The 15,768-nt window shown below is 45.3% G+C and overlaps 1 protein-coding gene across 1 annotated transcript; it reads left to right on the plus strand.

Annotated features, from left to right (window-relative positions):
- The first annotated feature begins 4,308 nt into the window (after window positions 1–4,308).
- LOC111755935 (keratin-associated protein 9-2-like) lies at window positions 4,309–5,227 on the plus strand. The gene has a single exon (XM_063251536.1). It carries the CDS (start codon window positions 4,343–4,345, stop codon window positions 4,784–4,786), a length of 444 nt encoding a protein of 147 aa, XP_063107606.1. The 5' UTR covers window positions 4,309–4,342; the 3' UTR covers window positions 4,787–5,227.
- The last annotated feature ends 10,541 nt before the right edge of the window (window positions 5,228–15,768 follow it).

Genomic DNA, 15,768 nt, shown 5'->3' on the forward strand with positions numbered 1-15,768 from the left:
GAGGGCTGAGGTGCAGGGGTGGTGTGGCGCCAGACTCACCCGCAATCCACCATTTGCTCCACGTGGGTTTGATATTTGTTTCTTAAATATGGTGGATGGCCATGACATCTAAAAGGAAGAGGAGGAGGGAAGAGAAGAGAGGAAGGGGACAAAGGAGGTCAGAAGGAGAGAGATGAGGGGAAACGGAGGTTAAAAAAAAAAGGAGGGGGATACAGTGAGAGAGACACACACAAAACAAAGCCAAGGGAACTGCAGCTGCTTCTCAGGAAGGCTACGCCAGGGCTCTGCTGCTTTCACCAGTGCCGGCACTTGTGTTGGTTTAGATAATTGTCGGATGAAGTCGCTTAGATCCTCCTGCCTACAGGGTCTGAGCCTCTGGTCATTAAGCCACTGCCAAACCGTGCATTTTCTTAGTACTCCCTGAGGTTATCACTGGGCGTGGACTTACCATGAGGTAATGCAGGGCTATGAGGTGCACTGGGTTCCCCCAGATTCACATCCAAACACTGCCACTGAAAACACGCTCATGCTGGAATAGGTTGGGCCTCTAGTGCCACAGACAGGTGTCTGTATAAAAAGGTGGGAGATAAACAGAGAGAGAAAAACGTATGAGACGTGGAGAAGACAGCCATCCACAAGTCAGGATGCAGATCAGGGTGAAGGCCCTAGTTTCAAATCCTGGTAGGATGAAAAACAGACAGACAACAAAACAAACTGGCAAGGTCACTTGAATTCACTGTAATGACTCTTCAAAAGAAGAGCTATGAAATAAATCAGTACACCATTATGGAGGGAAGTATGGGCATCCCTCAAAAACTAACACTAGCATTACCGTCTGCTCCAGCTACCCCACTTTGGTGTAAATATACAAAGGAAATGAAATTGTTGTATCAAAGAGATACCCACTTGCCCACATTTGGGGCTATACCACCCACAGTTGCTAAGACCTGGAATCGACCCACACACTCATCAATAGAGGAACAAAAGACAAATTCTGCTTTCACACTTGGATGCTAAAATAAGTCAGTTTGCGTGTAGAATATTGATTATGAGAGGCTTAGAAGGGTTGTGTGGAGGGAGACAGAGAGAGGTCTAATGACCAGTAAAGCAACACAGGCAGGAAGTTCTAGCGCTGTGGATGGTGGGGTGCTTAGAGTTCATAAGGACCCGTCACACCTCCTGTAGATAACTAGGAGTGGAGAGCACAAAAGCCCCAAGCATGGAGTCATCACATTGAAATGGAACTGTTAATTAAACCAGTTGGATCATGAATATTATACATTCATATTGGAACAACACACCATCCCTTGTGACCATGCATAATTATTAGCCACCAACAGAAACTTTTAAAAGTCTCAGCAATCTATTTTAAATGATCTACAAAATGATAAGAAACATTTTGTCAATGAATTATGCAGAGTTCTTCCCTATGTAAAGAATAGTCAGAGACATCCACCACACGGCCACATACAGCACAGGAACAGAAGGACTGTCAGCCACCTGTCTTACAAGACAGCAAGAAAAAGTGCAAGATTAAAAACTTATAAAATTATTAAAAGTACTGGGCTGGGAGTGGTGACACACACTAGTAATGCCAGCACATGGGAGACTGAGGCAGGAGGATTGCAGAGAGTTTAAGGCCAATCTGAACTGCATAGTGAAACCCTATCTCAAAAAGACAAAAAAAAAAAAAGAAAGAAAGAAATTATTAAAAGTATTATCATTTGTACGTGATGTGATTCTGAACGAAAAATAGCCCCAGAAAAATATTCTACAATAAATTAGAAATAACCAGTGTGAATACAGGATCGTTAAAATAATGAAATTTTTTCTATATTTCAAAGCAACAGAATTAAAGTTTTGAATTACAACATATAAAGTGGGATAAAAGTAAAGAATAAATCTAATGGCAGAAGAGCAAAATTATTCTTAAAGAAAAATACTGAGCAATTACATGAGCAATCATACACCTGCTTTCATTCACAGTGGAAATGTTTCAAGGCATTTCACCAAAATGCCTGGGTGTAAACTTTCATAGCAGCTTTACTTTTTAATATTCTGAGCTACAAACAAAATACACATTTCCCAAACATCAGATAAACTATGTCAAATTCATGCACTGATGGAAATCATGCTACCAAGATGAAAGAGGTACAGATAATTACAGATAATGAGGCAAAGTACAGACAAGTATGAGGATGCCCCCCACAACCCTAAGGTAAGCAGAGCGGGGGCTGCTCTTCCTGTCTACTCCAGAGTCAAGTCAAGGGCTTGGGCTGGAGCCCAGCAGTGGCCACTTGTCCAGCATATGCAATGCCCTGGGGGAGAAAAGACAGATAAAGCCAAAAGTTTACCCGACCACAGGGTAAATCACTCTCTCCCAGACTGTGAGAAGGTTCGACTGCAGGGAGGGGATGCGTTTCTAACCCCAGCCTGGAAAGGAGGCCGTGCACATGTGTACTTCCTGATGTTGGAAAGAGGGAAACCAAGCATTTCTTTCTTTTTAAATGGATGATGTGCCCATCAAAGATATTCCAGATGTTAGTCCTAAAAGATAAACCAGGTGGCATGTCAGTGACTCTTTTTTTAAATAAAGTGATTTATTTTCTGACAAGGATGAAAATAATTTTTTTAATTTTTTTATTTAGAGAAAAAAAGCAAAACAGGAAAAAAGGGTAGGAATAGTACAGAATTTCAAAAAAAAACAGTAAGAAATCACTAGTTGATAAGTTGCATATGGTTATCTTAGCTAAATCTTGGAAATAACCCAAATGCCTATCAACCTCAAAATGGATGAAAAAGATGTGGTATTTTTATACAATGGAATATTACTCAGTTATAAAAATGGATGATCTTGAGGCCCTTATAGGTAAATGGAGGCAATTGGAGACTATCCTCATAAGTGAAATAAATCAGAATCATATTTATAAATATGTCTCTCTAGCAGAAAAAATAATAAAAAACTGAAAGAATAATAAGATTCAAGATGTATAATAAATATTGTCATAATGGGAGGGAAAGAAAGTGCTCTAAAGGATGTAACTGTGTGTATGTTTAAGTGTGCAAGATAGATGACTGTACTGCTAAGTTTTTGTTAGTTCATCAAACAGAATGGTTTGTACGGTCAGTGAGAAGAGAGGAGAGAAGAAGAGGGAAGGGGAGGGGAGGGGAGAGTAGGGGAGGGGAGAGTAGGGGAGGGGAGAGTAGGGGAGGGGAGAGTAGGGGAGGGGAGAATAGGGGAGGGGAGAGTAGGGGAAAGGAGAGGAGGGGAGGGGAGAGGAGGGGAGGGAAAAGGAGAGGAGGGGAGAGGAGAGGAGGGGAAAGGAGAGGAGGGTAGGGGAGAGGAGGGGAGAGGAGAGGAGGGGAGAGGAGAGGAGAGGAAGGGAGAAGAGAGGAGAGGAGAGGAGAGGAGAGGAGAGGAGAGGAGAGGAGAGGAGGGGAGGGGAGGGGAGAGGAAGGGAGGGGAGGGGAGGGGAGGGGAGAGGAGAGGAGAGGAGAGGAGAGGAGAGGAGAGGAGAGGAGAGGAGAGGAGAGGAGAGGACGGGAGGAGGTGGAGGAGAGAAGGGAGGAGGGAGGGAGGGAGACAAACGCCCTAAGATCGGTGACAGTGCTGGAACTCAGACTACACCTAGAATCACCTGTGACAAGGACAGCGACACAGTAGGAAGCCCTCCTGACCACCCCTGAGGGGTCCGGGAGTCAGAAGCAATAGGCCCGTGAATTCACTGAGACCCCCCTCACCCTAAATGATGCTTCCACATCTGCCCCCACGCCCTGGTTCTTCTCTGCCCCAGGACTCATGGTGCCAGGAAGCCTCCTCCCGAGTGTGTTTGACGGCAGCCAGAGCTGCCGAGCCGACTGCAGCCAGACGCCTGCTTAGTCCTCAGTCAGGGTTTTGTGGGCAAACAGCATGGAATAGGCACTAGTTCATCGCTGGGACTTCCTAACCTGAGTAGAGCCAGGGGACCAGGAGTGCAGAGGAACAGCTACCCCCACTCTCCCTGGACAGGAGCTGCCGCACGCCCAGGTGACAATCAAAGCCGGAAGAATGCTGATGACTGACTCTCTCCTTTTATCTGCACAATGTCCCTGTGAGTTATGGTCCATTAACAAAGTGACTAAACACTTCCTTGCACAGAAATCACAGTGCCTAGAGAGCAATCTCCTCTCCACCTTAAGTTCCCAAACAGAATGTGAAAAGCAATATCAACAACAACAAGGAAAAGTAAACGGATTGGTCCAGCTCGTGGAATCTGGGACTATAAAAGGCCCAGGTGGGGAGAAAGCACTCTAATCCAGAAAACTCACCTGTGACCAGGACCCGCCCTCCACACCTGACACCATGACCCACTCCTGCTGCTCCCCTTGCTGCCAGCCCACCTGCTGCAGGACCACCTGCTGCAGGACCACCTGCTGGAAACCAGCCTGCATCACCAGCTGCTGCAGCGCCCCCTGCTGCCATCCCACCTGCTGCCAGCCCACCTGCTGTCAGACCACCTGCTGCAGGACCTGCTTCAAGCCCAGCTGTGTGACCAGCTGCTACAGCACCCCTATCTGCCAGCCTAGGTGCTGCGTGTCCAGCTGCTGCCAGCCCACCTGCTGCCAGCCCACCTGCTGTCAGTCTAGCTGCTGCCAGCCCAGCTGTTGCCAGCCCACCTGCTGCCAGCCAGCCTGCTCTGGACCTGTGTACTGCACCAGAACCTGCTACTATCCTACCTGTGTCCGCCTGTGCAGTGGCCTCCCCGAGAGCTACGGATCCGGCTGCTGCCAGCCTTGCAGCTGCTGACCAAGTCCTCAAAAGCTTACCATGTGCACAACCAAATTCTAGGGACCAGTATGCCACTTCCACACACATCTCTCCCTGTGACAGCCATCATGCACAGCAGGGAATCTGTCCCTCGTCTCCTGGTAGACGGCTTTGAGGGAGTGCAGAGCCTGCCACCCTCTTCTGCCCTAGGCCCTGCAGATGTTTAGCCAGCTTTTCAGATCATGGCGTGCAGTTCTGGCCTTGGCTTCCAAAGCCAAGATCTTTATGTCATCCCCTGAAAACCTGGGAAAACTCTTCATGAAGTCATAAGTTTTCGCAACTTATCAATCCCCAGCCTAACCACGGTTTCCTTTGCAATGTGCTCTGCATGCGCATTGCATTTATTCTACTTTCTCCTTTCCTCATCACCTAGATTATGCAGCCTCCATAAATTCTTAATAAATGCTGTGCTGTGACTCACTGCACATTGCCGGTCTCCATTTTGTTGTGTACAGGAGGGCACAGTGCGGGAGAGCAGATCTCAAGAAGTCATTCACCATGCAGCACTGAAATTAACAACTCCCTACCTCCCTTACCCTGTCTGCCCACGGCCTCTGGAAATCACCCTCCAATCTTTGTTTCTCTGCATCTGGGAAAATATACCACTGGTCCTTCTGTGATCGGTTTAGTTCACTTAGCATAAGATCCTCAAGGTCGCTCCCATGTCACAAAAGACCCACTCACCTCTCTTTTAAAGCTGAATGCCTTCCACTGTGTGTCTGAACCACATTTTCTTGATTGTTTGTTGATGGTTATACATTCCTACGGCTTCCACATCTCACATATTACTGGTGCTGCTGTGAACTGGGTGGTGCTATGGCCTTTTTGAAATGCTAATTTCAGTTCTTTTGCAAAAACATCCAGAAATGGGGTTGCTGTACCATACATTTCCATTTTTAATTTTTTGAGCTATCTCTGTATTGGTTTTTTTTTTTTACTTGCTGCAACATTTTACATCCCAGCCGACAAACAAGGCTTCCTAGCTCTCCGCATCCCTCATCACGTATTTAGAGTGTTGTCTTTTTTTAATTTAAAAATAAAAGAAACAAAAAAAAAAACATAGAGAAAAAAAGGGTAGAAATAATACAGAATTACAGAAAAACAGTAAGAAATCACTCGTTGATAAGTTACATATTGTCATCTTAGAAATATCTGTTCAGGTTACAAAATTAAAGCATACAAAGTGACATGCAAGTAGTGACACTGCCAACAGTTCTGCTCAATGATCCAACAAAAACTTAGTAATGTGGTTATCAGTCCTACACACTTGTTTTGTATCTTAAAGAGGGTAAGAGTAAACATACCAAAACAGAACAAAACAGTTCATAAAGGGACAATTTAAAGAAATACGGATTTCAAAGCAAGCCCACTGGAGATCTTCATTGTCTGTCTTACTGTCTCTAGTTTTCTCCCAAATAGTTGTCCCCATCTTCACACACATTGAATACATACTGCATATTGTAGAACTAATCAAATCATTACAAGATAATGAAGGCTTTTTAGGTCTTCAAGACCTGACATTGGGGAAGTCAATAATAACTACCATAATGTCTCTCATTCTCTTCGTAGTAGCTGTCCTTATCTTTATGTATGCTGAAATTGAACTTAAGAGACTAGACTAATATCACTCTGAACAGTGAATAATAGTATTGCTAGATTTTACATCATAACGTTACAAAATTAGTATTGGGTTTCTTAGTGTCTCTTCTTCTTTAGAGTATCTGTTCATTACATCTTGTATTGTATAATCTGTTCCTGTAAATAGTTTAAAAAATTCTTCCCATGTGTGAATTTCTACATGGATATCTATCCTCTCTGTATTATAGGGAAAAACAGAGCATAACAAGACAATAAAACAAATTCCTAGAAAAACATGCAATGAAAAAGACACATAAGACCGCAATATTAGGTGGTCTACCATAGTTACTATGCTTTCTCTTGTTATTTTCAGTAGACTTGTCCATATCATCAGGCTTAAGGTAGTTAAGCATAGTATTACATAGCTATTTTTATAAAAACACAACTTTGAAAACATTGTAGGACTTGAGAGCTGTTAATAATCAATACCAGTATGGATATCTTTTACATCTTGTCATCTTCAGAGTAGTTGCCTCTACTTTTAGGATTGATACTATCAAGCATACCAGATTCAAATAAAATCAGCCAAGGCAAAACCGCAGATTCACATAAGATCAGTCATAGTAAGACAATGTAAGTAACACAGGGCTTCAGTTTAAGTTAATAGGAAATTAAGGATAGTTACCATGGTATAACCTGCTGTTTTTGGGTTAAATGTCTGTGCCCTCAAATCTGATATGAGTGGACAGATCAGAACAAAATAAAATCAAACTAAACAGAGCGAGAAGACTACTGTGACTTTTAAATCCTGATACACTATTAACAATGACCTCTGCCTTCTTTTTTTAGGCTATTTATCACCTTTCCCCTTCTCAGGATGCTTTGTATGTTTTGGGTCTCACTAGCCCCTTTAGTTTTTAGATTAGGGGGCCAGCCTGCTGTCTATCTGAGTGTTGCTGAACCTTTCTACCCCTGAGCTTGATCTTGAGCTGTACTCCTTCACTCACTAAAGTCACAGGGTTTTCTTCCTTCCAGCTATGTAGTTCTACACTGCCCAAGAGTGTCATAGCTTTCCAGTCTATCTGCGGCTGCTGGGTGAGTTGTCCCTATTTCTCTCTGGTTTCCTGTCACATGTAGCTTTGCTTTCTCATCTTTGACTTTCAGTTTATTAACCGTCCTTCAGATTGAGTGTATTTCCCATTCAGAGCATCTTGATGGAGCCTGCCTCCTAATCTACTCTGCCTGTTTTTTTTTTTATTTTAGTGTACCAAGGCTATCTATATTAAAGATTATAACTTACTGTCTCTGCCTCATATCTGCCATCCACTTCACTGCTATAATGTGTCCACCTTACTCCCTCATTCCAGTGTCTGCCCCGTTCATTGAGGCCTCTCTGCCACTGTTGCTGGAATCCTGGTATCTCTTCCTCTCTCTCTCTCTGGAATATCCTTCAGCATTCTTTGTAGGGTTGGGTTGGTGGCCATGAACTCCCACAGTTCCTCCTTGTCTTGGAAACATCTTATTTCTCCATTAATTTTGAGAGAGAGTTTTCCTGGGTACATCAGTCTTGGTTGCAAATTGTTTTCTTTCAGGGCTTAGACTCTTTCCCCCCAGGCTCTGCTAGATTTGAGAGTTTGTGTTGATAAGTCTGTTGTTATTTTGATAATTTTTCCATTGTAGATAATCTGCTTCTTTTCCCTGGCTGCTTTTAGTAATCTGCTCTTTTGGTGGATTTCTGGAATCTTGATTATTATATGTCTGGGTGTTGATCTCTTTTGGTTGTAGGTGGCTGGAGTTCTATATGCCTCATTTATTTGGATATCATTTCTTTTTCCTATGCTTGGGAAATTTTCCTTTAGTATATCTGTGAATATTCTTTGTATTTCATTTTTGGTTGCTCCTGCTTCCTTGCTCACACGCTTTCTTCTTAAGTTATGTATCCTTTTGTCATCTTCTAGCCTTTGAATTGTTTCTTTCTGGTTCCTCTTTATTTTTAAGAGGTCTTCTCTTTCATGATCATATATCATAAATCTCTCTTCAAGTTTCAAAAGATTAACTTTAGTTTCTGTCAAGACATTTTGCCAGTTTTCAATGGAGTTTTGTTTCCTGGTAATCTCTTTGGATCTGTTTCAAGTATTCTAGGTTATGTTTAAATTCTTCATCAGAGATTTCTCTTTCTTTTCTGATTTCCTCTGTTCTTCCATCTGTGTTCTCTTGGGGGGGCTTATCATTTCTTTAATTAATCTTTTTATATCTTGCCTCACTTGGATCAGAAGTACAGTTTTAAATTCACCTATGAGGTCATGAAGGTATTTTTTTATGTCTGCTGATACTGTGTCCAGTATTGGATGGTTACTGCACTGGTTCTCTTCTGTATTTACTTCTCCTGGGCTTATTTTCCCAGGTTTGGCAGCTGGAGATTTTTTTTATTTCTATCTCTTATCGTGTTTCTGGTTTCTTTCAGACTGGTGTATCCTGGGGGTCTCCAGCCCTCTCCATATTGCTTAGGGTCTTTTGCTGCCCTCCCCAATTTGCTATTATCTGAGGTACATGCAGGGATACAGGGATGGTGCAGGCTAGCCTTGAGCCTCTGAGCCAGTCAATCTGCAAGTTAGGCTGTACCTTGTGGATGTCACAGAGTCGCAACAATATTGTACCTGCTTATTGGGTCCCAACCAGAGGCGTAGCTCAGCCCCAGCAGACCCCACCAGTTCTCTCTGTGCCAGGGGCGCCTGACTGATGTAACCACAGCACCCAGCTCTGCCCACCTCCAAGTTGTCCTCCACCAGACCTCTCTGTGCCAGGGGCGACTATCTGATGTCACCACATTGCCAGGCTCTGCCCAACCCCAAGATGTCCTCCACCAGTCCTCTCTGTGTCACTGATGTCGCTGCAGCACCAGGCTCTGTCCAATTCCAAGATGTCCTCCAGCCAGCGACAGCAGCAGTGGGACTCAGTCCTTAGCACTCACTGGGAATCAATGCAGTTCTCCCTCTTGGGATCACTCCACACTGTGCCGTATGTCTTCTCTGTGCTCCCAGCACAGCACAGATCAGTTAGAAAACTGTGTCGTGCCTGGCTTCAGACCCCAGGTGTATGGTCCTCTTGCAGTCTCCTCCGGCGCGGCCAGGTGGCTCTGGCTGCTTCACAGGGCCCCAGGTCCCAATTTCCAGCACTCATCAAGAGCCAATATAGCTCTTCCCCTTGGATCCACTACTCACTGTGCCACATCCTCCCATTAAGGGTCCAGGATTCACCGACTCCCATTATCGGCAGCCGCAGTCTCAGCGTGACCTTGGATCCTCGGGGCGCGCCTAGTACAGTACGGAATGGGTCTCAGTGAGTGTGTCAGGCTTCAGCTCTCCACCTGTGCTTTTCCTTCCTCTTCCAGGTTTTATTTTTCCCTTCGGTTACCGCCTTGGTTAATAAGAGTCATTATCCATTCATCTGGCCCTCTCCATGTTGTCATATTCTAGCATCTGATCTGATTTCTCCACAGAGACTCTCCATCCAGCCCCCTAGCAAGCCACCAGTGTTTTTCTCTCCTAGAGTGTTGTCTTTTGGTGATTGTCAGATGCACTATTCCAATACAGTATTCACCTGAAAACTGGAATGATATTCTGATGCTCAGAAGCATTTCCTGCAATGGGAGAAATGCACAACCTTGCTTATAGAACTAGAAAACAGAGACACAATGCCCCTCCCAGTGCCAGGCTCAGCTGGGCACTGCAACTGTTCACCTTGGCCTCTTCTGATCCCAAAGCCCTGCCTCAGACCACCCCACGCAGCTTTGAAAAACACACGATCCTTTTCACAGGGCCACTGTAAATCCTGTGGACCTGATGGAAGCCTATGATACTCTGTAAGACAGATTTGCATAAATCCATTATTTCTTTCTGTCGGCTCAGGTGGATAATCTGACCTCTCTTGTTTTCTGCCTCTGTGGCAACAGAAAGTAGAGCCAAATTATGACATTTCCAATTCAATCCAGTGCTTCGTCTGCCTCCTTCCAGGGCCATCACTGAAGAGCTACTTATGCTCCCAGTCATAAAACTCTAGTTACATTTTAAGATCATTCAGACTTTCTTCTTCCATCTCTCTGAGAGTTCGAACGTAAATCTCAGAAGAGTCCGTCTGAGTCTCGGAGGTCAGTGGGGACCTCAGGTGCTTTGCATGAGTTGACTTGGGGAGAATCTGATGCCACCAGCTTCTGCACTAGGTTCACTGATCACGCACTCCTCTTCGATTCATACCAATGAGCTTAGCAGTTGTTGTCATATCCTAGAGGCCAGTTGCTCTCCTGAGCACTTGAGTTGAGGGTTAAAGACATGTTTTCACTCATGTGGCTCAGGATAATGTAGCTGCAGATACGACCAGCATTAAACTCACCAAAACAATTAGGTGTGCGGGTGTGTATGCGCGTGTGTGGGTGTGTTCAGGTTGCACCACAATGTTGAGCCATTTTGTTACAAGTTCTCCTTGGATGCCCCTATCACCAGCCCCCAGGCCTGTGAACCAGAAGGCGACCTGAGACAAAAAACCTAACACCCACAACTTGAAGAGGAGAGGTTATTCTGGGTCACAGATTTTAGAAGATTCAGTCCATAGCTGACTTGCTCTGAGGCAGAAGAGGATGGGACAGTCTGCTAGAGGGAAGCTGCTCACTTCCAGGAAGCAGAGAGAGCAGGGAAGAGCCAGGAGCAGGAGATTCTCTCCTGGGCTACACTGTCAGGGACCCTCCTCAGCTGACCAGAACCCACAGGCCAACAGCTGCTCGGCTACAAACCCTTCTTTGAATTATGTGTTGGCAGTGGTGTATCCCTGGTCTTTCAAGCACTTGGGGAGAGGATGCTGGCTCAGTGGGAACCCATTGACAGAGCAAAGGCAGAACAACAGTAGATTAGGAGTAGGAAGACACCCTTGCCCCAGCCTCATGTGTTCCCTGCTGGAACTTTCGGGTGACTGGATCCGTTACTCCACTGTATTCCACACTGTATTCCACACGAGGGAAACCAGGAAATACAGTGGTGTCTTACTCCATGAACTTAATTCTTGCCACAGTATCGTAAACTGAATTGGTAGCCAACTGAGTCAAATTTCGCCATACGGTCAACATTGAATCTAACCAGGGAATTTCATTTGGTTCACTACCAATTTGGTGTGCCACCAGAATCATGGAAAGAATTAAATTCATGAAGGTACCACTGTAATCAAGGTACCACTGTAAATCAAAAAATATTCCAGGTTAGAGAATGAATGAAAATATTACCATTTCTACATGACATGTTTCTAAGGAAAGGTCATCCTCACCAAAAAGAAATATGAGATTAAAATTTCAAAGAGAGTACTCTCGGGGTTGTGGGATTTGCTGGTAGGGTGTTTGCCTTCCATGGGTGAGGCCACAGTTAGAGCCTCTGCCATACAAAATATTTTCTAAAAGCACTCTGGAGGCTGAGGCAGAAGGATTGCTCTTGAGTTTGAGGCCAGCCTGGGCTACAAAGTGAGTTCAAGGCCAGCCTGAACTGCATAAATAAAACCCTGTCTCAAAAAGACGAATAAGCAAAAAAGAAAGAGCCAACGAGCCTTCATACAAAATGAAGCTACCAAAATGATCTTTTTTATTTTTAAGATACAATAACAATTAAATTTTAAAGTATAACAGGTACAAAAGTAGGAAAGCAAAACATTGATAATAAAGTTAATGGAAGATGGGTTAGGCCTCTTCAAGAAGAGGACAAGCATTTCACTAAACAATCCTGTTAGCAATTCTCTTCGGTGAGTTGTGGATCCAAGAGAAATTCTCGTAGACCATTGCTAAAGATACTATGTGAAAATGTTCACAGTAGCACTGTTTAAATGTTACCAAGTAAAAGTAAACCTACATACTTGTATCAGACAGTCAACGTGTGAGTTCCATGAAAGCCGTGGAAGAAGCTTACGAGGGAATGCGAACATAGGACTCCAGAGAAGTACAGTGATGAACCTCACAGTTATCCTGCATAGAGAGAATCAAGTTCTGTATTTTCATTTATAAAAATGTCAAACAAAGACAAAAGCCACCTACAGGGTTACAAATCATCAGAGTCAACCTTCTTGGGGATGAGTGAGTGGGTGGGAAACTGAATTAACTTCATTTTCCACATCTGGGAAAAGGGACACAGAGGCAACCCTGCTGTGACAGGGAATTGGGGGTCTTCATCCTGGTTTACTGAATCTCTGTTACAAATCATATCAAATGCCAAAGAAAATCAGTTATCACCCCATGTAACCATAATTTCCTCATACAATAGAACAGGGAAATAGAAGAGAAAGCAAAGAAGGAAGGAATAGGAGAAAGAAAGAAAGAAAGAAAGAAAGAAAGAAAGAAAGAAAGAAAGAAAGAAAGAAAGAAAAGAAGGAAGAAAGAAAGAAGAAAGGAGGAAAGAAGGAAGAAGTATAAGGAAGAGAAGAGAGGAGGGGAGGGGAGAGAAGACAAGAGTAGAAAGAAAGATGAGGAGAAAAGAGAAAACCCTGTTGCTGACCTAAGCTCACCAACTCGGCTCCTATCGAGGGTTAGGACCCGAATCACCAGCACAGCCCAGTGGCCTGGACGTGTAGCTGTGACCTGAGAAGAAATTCCACACACTCGCTCGTCCTGGCCACACTTCAGCGCTGAAAGATTAAGCACCACACCAGCACCCACGGACACCTGGTTGCCCCCACTGTTACTGCGTCTGCTGCCGGCCGCACTGGTTCTCCTGGGCTGCTGGGATCAAGTTGTGCCCAGTTCTTTTCCTGAGCATTTTAAAGCACACCCAAGTACCTGGGACACCCCAGTACCCGAGGCACACTCGCACCTGGGACACACCCCTGCACCCAGGATGCACCTCACCCAGGACATACCCCAGTACCCGGGACGCACCCCAGATGGGGCAGCTGGACGCCGAAGCCTGTGCTGACCTTGAGTCACGCTGCCAAGGGTGAAGGAACAGGAAGCAGGCACTGAGCCATCACGGTGGGCCCCGCGCCCTCCCAGGCTCATTCACTACCCTGGGTGCAGACAGAGCAGAGGCTGAGGAGGTCACTGTCCCGACCCCTGCAGAGAGGCAAAGCTGGCCATGACTGGCATGGTCCAAAACAGGACTGTGCGGAACCAGACTCCTTCCTGAATCTGGAAACAGATGCTAGGATTCTCTGCCAATTAAGAAACAGATGAGCATTAGAAAGCAACTTCTTCCTTAACAAACACAAACTGATGGAAAAATGTAAACAGAATCCCTGCTGCTTGCCGAAGTCCTGGAGCTTCGGTGTATAAAAAACCCAGCTAGGAAAAAGTCATCACATCCTGAGAAAGTAACCTGTGACCAGGACCTGTCCTGCACACCTGCCACCATGACTCACTCCCGATGCTCCCCTCACTGCCAGCCCATCTGCTGCAGGACCACCTGCTGCAGGACCACCTGTTGCAGGACCACCTGCTGGAAACCAGCCTGCGTCACCAGCTGCTGCAGCGCCCCCTGCTGTCAACCCAGTTGCAGTGGCCAAACCAGCTGTGGCTCCAGCTGCTGCCTTCTGAGGCTGGTACATATTTCCCTGCTGTAATGTCCTCCGGCATCCCTGTTGTCCCAAATAACGGGACCAGTTTCTCTCTGAAGGATCTATACCCTCTCGCTGTGCATCTGCACCACATATTCTTCATCTATTAATTCCTCGCAGAGCGTTCATGTCTCTTTCCCATCCTGGTCACTGCTAATCATGCTGCCTTGACTGGCGGAGATGCCAGTGCCCTTCGAGATTCTGATTTCAATTTTGGCATGAATAAGTGGGGTTTGGGTTGCTGGGTCATATAGTCATTCGAGGACCTGCCATGGTGTTTTCTGTAGCTGCTGCAGCATTTCCCATCTCACCAATGTACAAGAGCTCCAGTGTCTCCAGATCTGTCCACGCTTTTGTGTGCTGTGTGTGATGATATCCAGAGACAAGAGTCCCATATTTCAACTTGGAATAATTCTCCAAAATTCAGTGGTGTCTCACATCATCGGGCTAGAAAGCTTGCCCCTGCCTAAGGAATGAAAGATCAGGGAGCAGTGTTCCTCTGGGTACCAGTGTGAGCAGGTCCCCGTGACTCCTGACACCAGCATCCACCGTGACTCACAGCACCTACTCAGGAATCCACATCCGTGCACACTGGCACCTCGAGCAGCCCAGCACAAATCCTGTGAATGACAGGCCCTTATTTCCCTTTACGGTGCCCTTGCATACCTCGCTTCTACATGTGCGAATCTTGATCACCTTAATCGAGGCTTTGCAAAGCCACTGGACCACCCCAGCCTCTGGCCACTGAAGGTGGGGCTGATGTGCAGACTTTCTGGCTCACTAGCTCCTCTGTATTTCACTCAGTTCTTTCTAACCTAACACTGAAGATCCAGGTTTGATGTTACCTGTCCTACAGGTCTAGCATTATTTTTGAACAACTGATTTTTTTTTCTTCAATCTCTTTGAAAGTCCAAACATAAAACTCAGGGAACTCGATCTGAGTCCTGGAAACCTCAGGCTTTGCCTGTTTGATCCAGTGATAACTTGAGCCAATGTCGGGTTCTCTTCAGTGAGTCCTGCTGACTTTTATCTGCTTTCTCCTCCCCTTTTCCCATCCGAAAAGCAGGTTCTTCTTCTTGTAATTTGAGGTTCTTCTTCACCCACGGTCTCTGTAGTAACACAGCATGGCTGTAAGATGATGTTTATTAATTTTTTAAAAAATTGATCTCAACTTTGCAATCTATGTTCCAAATACATGGGAAAGATCAGACATCTGGCTGCAAGGTTTGTTGGTTTGTTTGTTTTTGTTTTTGGAATTTCCCCCAGCCCCCCACTCTCTGAAGGAGGACTGTAAACATGGCTATCTCTCTGATTTGTACACTCAGCGTTTCAAAGAGACATCTGCAAATACAATTAGACTTGCAAGACAGGCTACATCATAACCGGCTCCTAAGTGTTACATCACAGGCTGCTCTGTGAAAAGAGACCCTCGGGCACCGCAGTCCCTGCACACAGGACAGCCCATGGCAGCTCTGCAGTGGTACTGCTAGTCTGTGTGTGTGGCACCTTCAGGAAACCCAACACAAGAGCCACCACCAAGCCACAGGGAGCAGAGAGGCCACAGAATCTTGGCAGAGTCCCAACTGACTTGATTGGAGAAGGAAGCAGAAAACACAGCAAGGGCAGGAAGGCTGGTCTCAGGAATCCAGGGTCAGCGTAAATCCTGAAGAAGACACAAGCAAACTAAACCCAGAACCACATACAGCATCACCACATGGTGCTATGTCCAGAGAGACAAAATTGCTCCAACATTGGAACAGTGGTTAATGCTTTTAGGCCCCTTTACCAGAAAAGGTGGAATAGCAATA

This window comes from Cavia porcellus, unplaced genomic scaffold, assembly GCF_034190915.1.
Source record: "Cavia porcellus strain 051 isolate PalLab524CR breed Dunkin Hartley unplaced genomic scaffold, mCavPor4.1 scaffold_6, whole genome shotgun sequence".
NCBI lineage: Eukaryota > Metazoa > Chordata > Mammalia > Rodentia > Caviidae > Cavia > Cavia porcellus.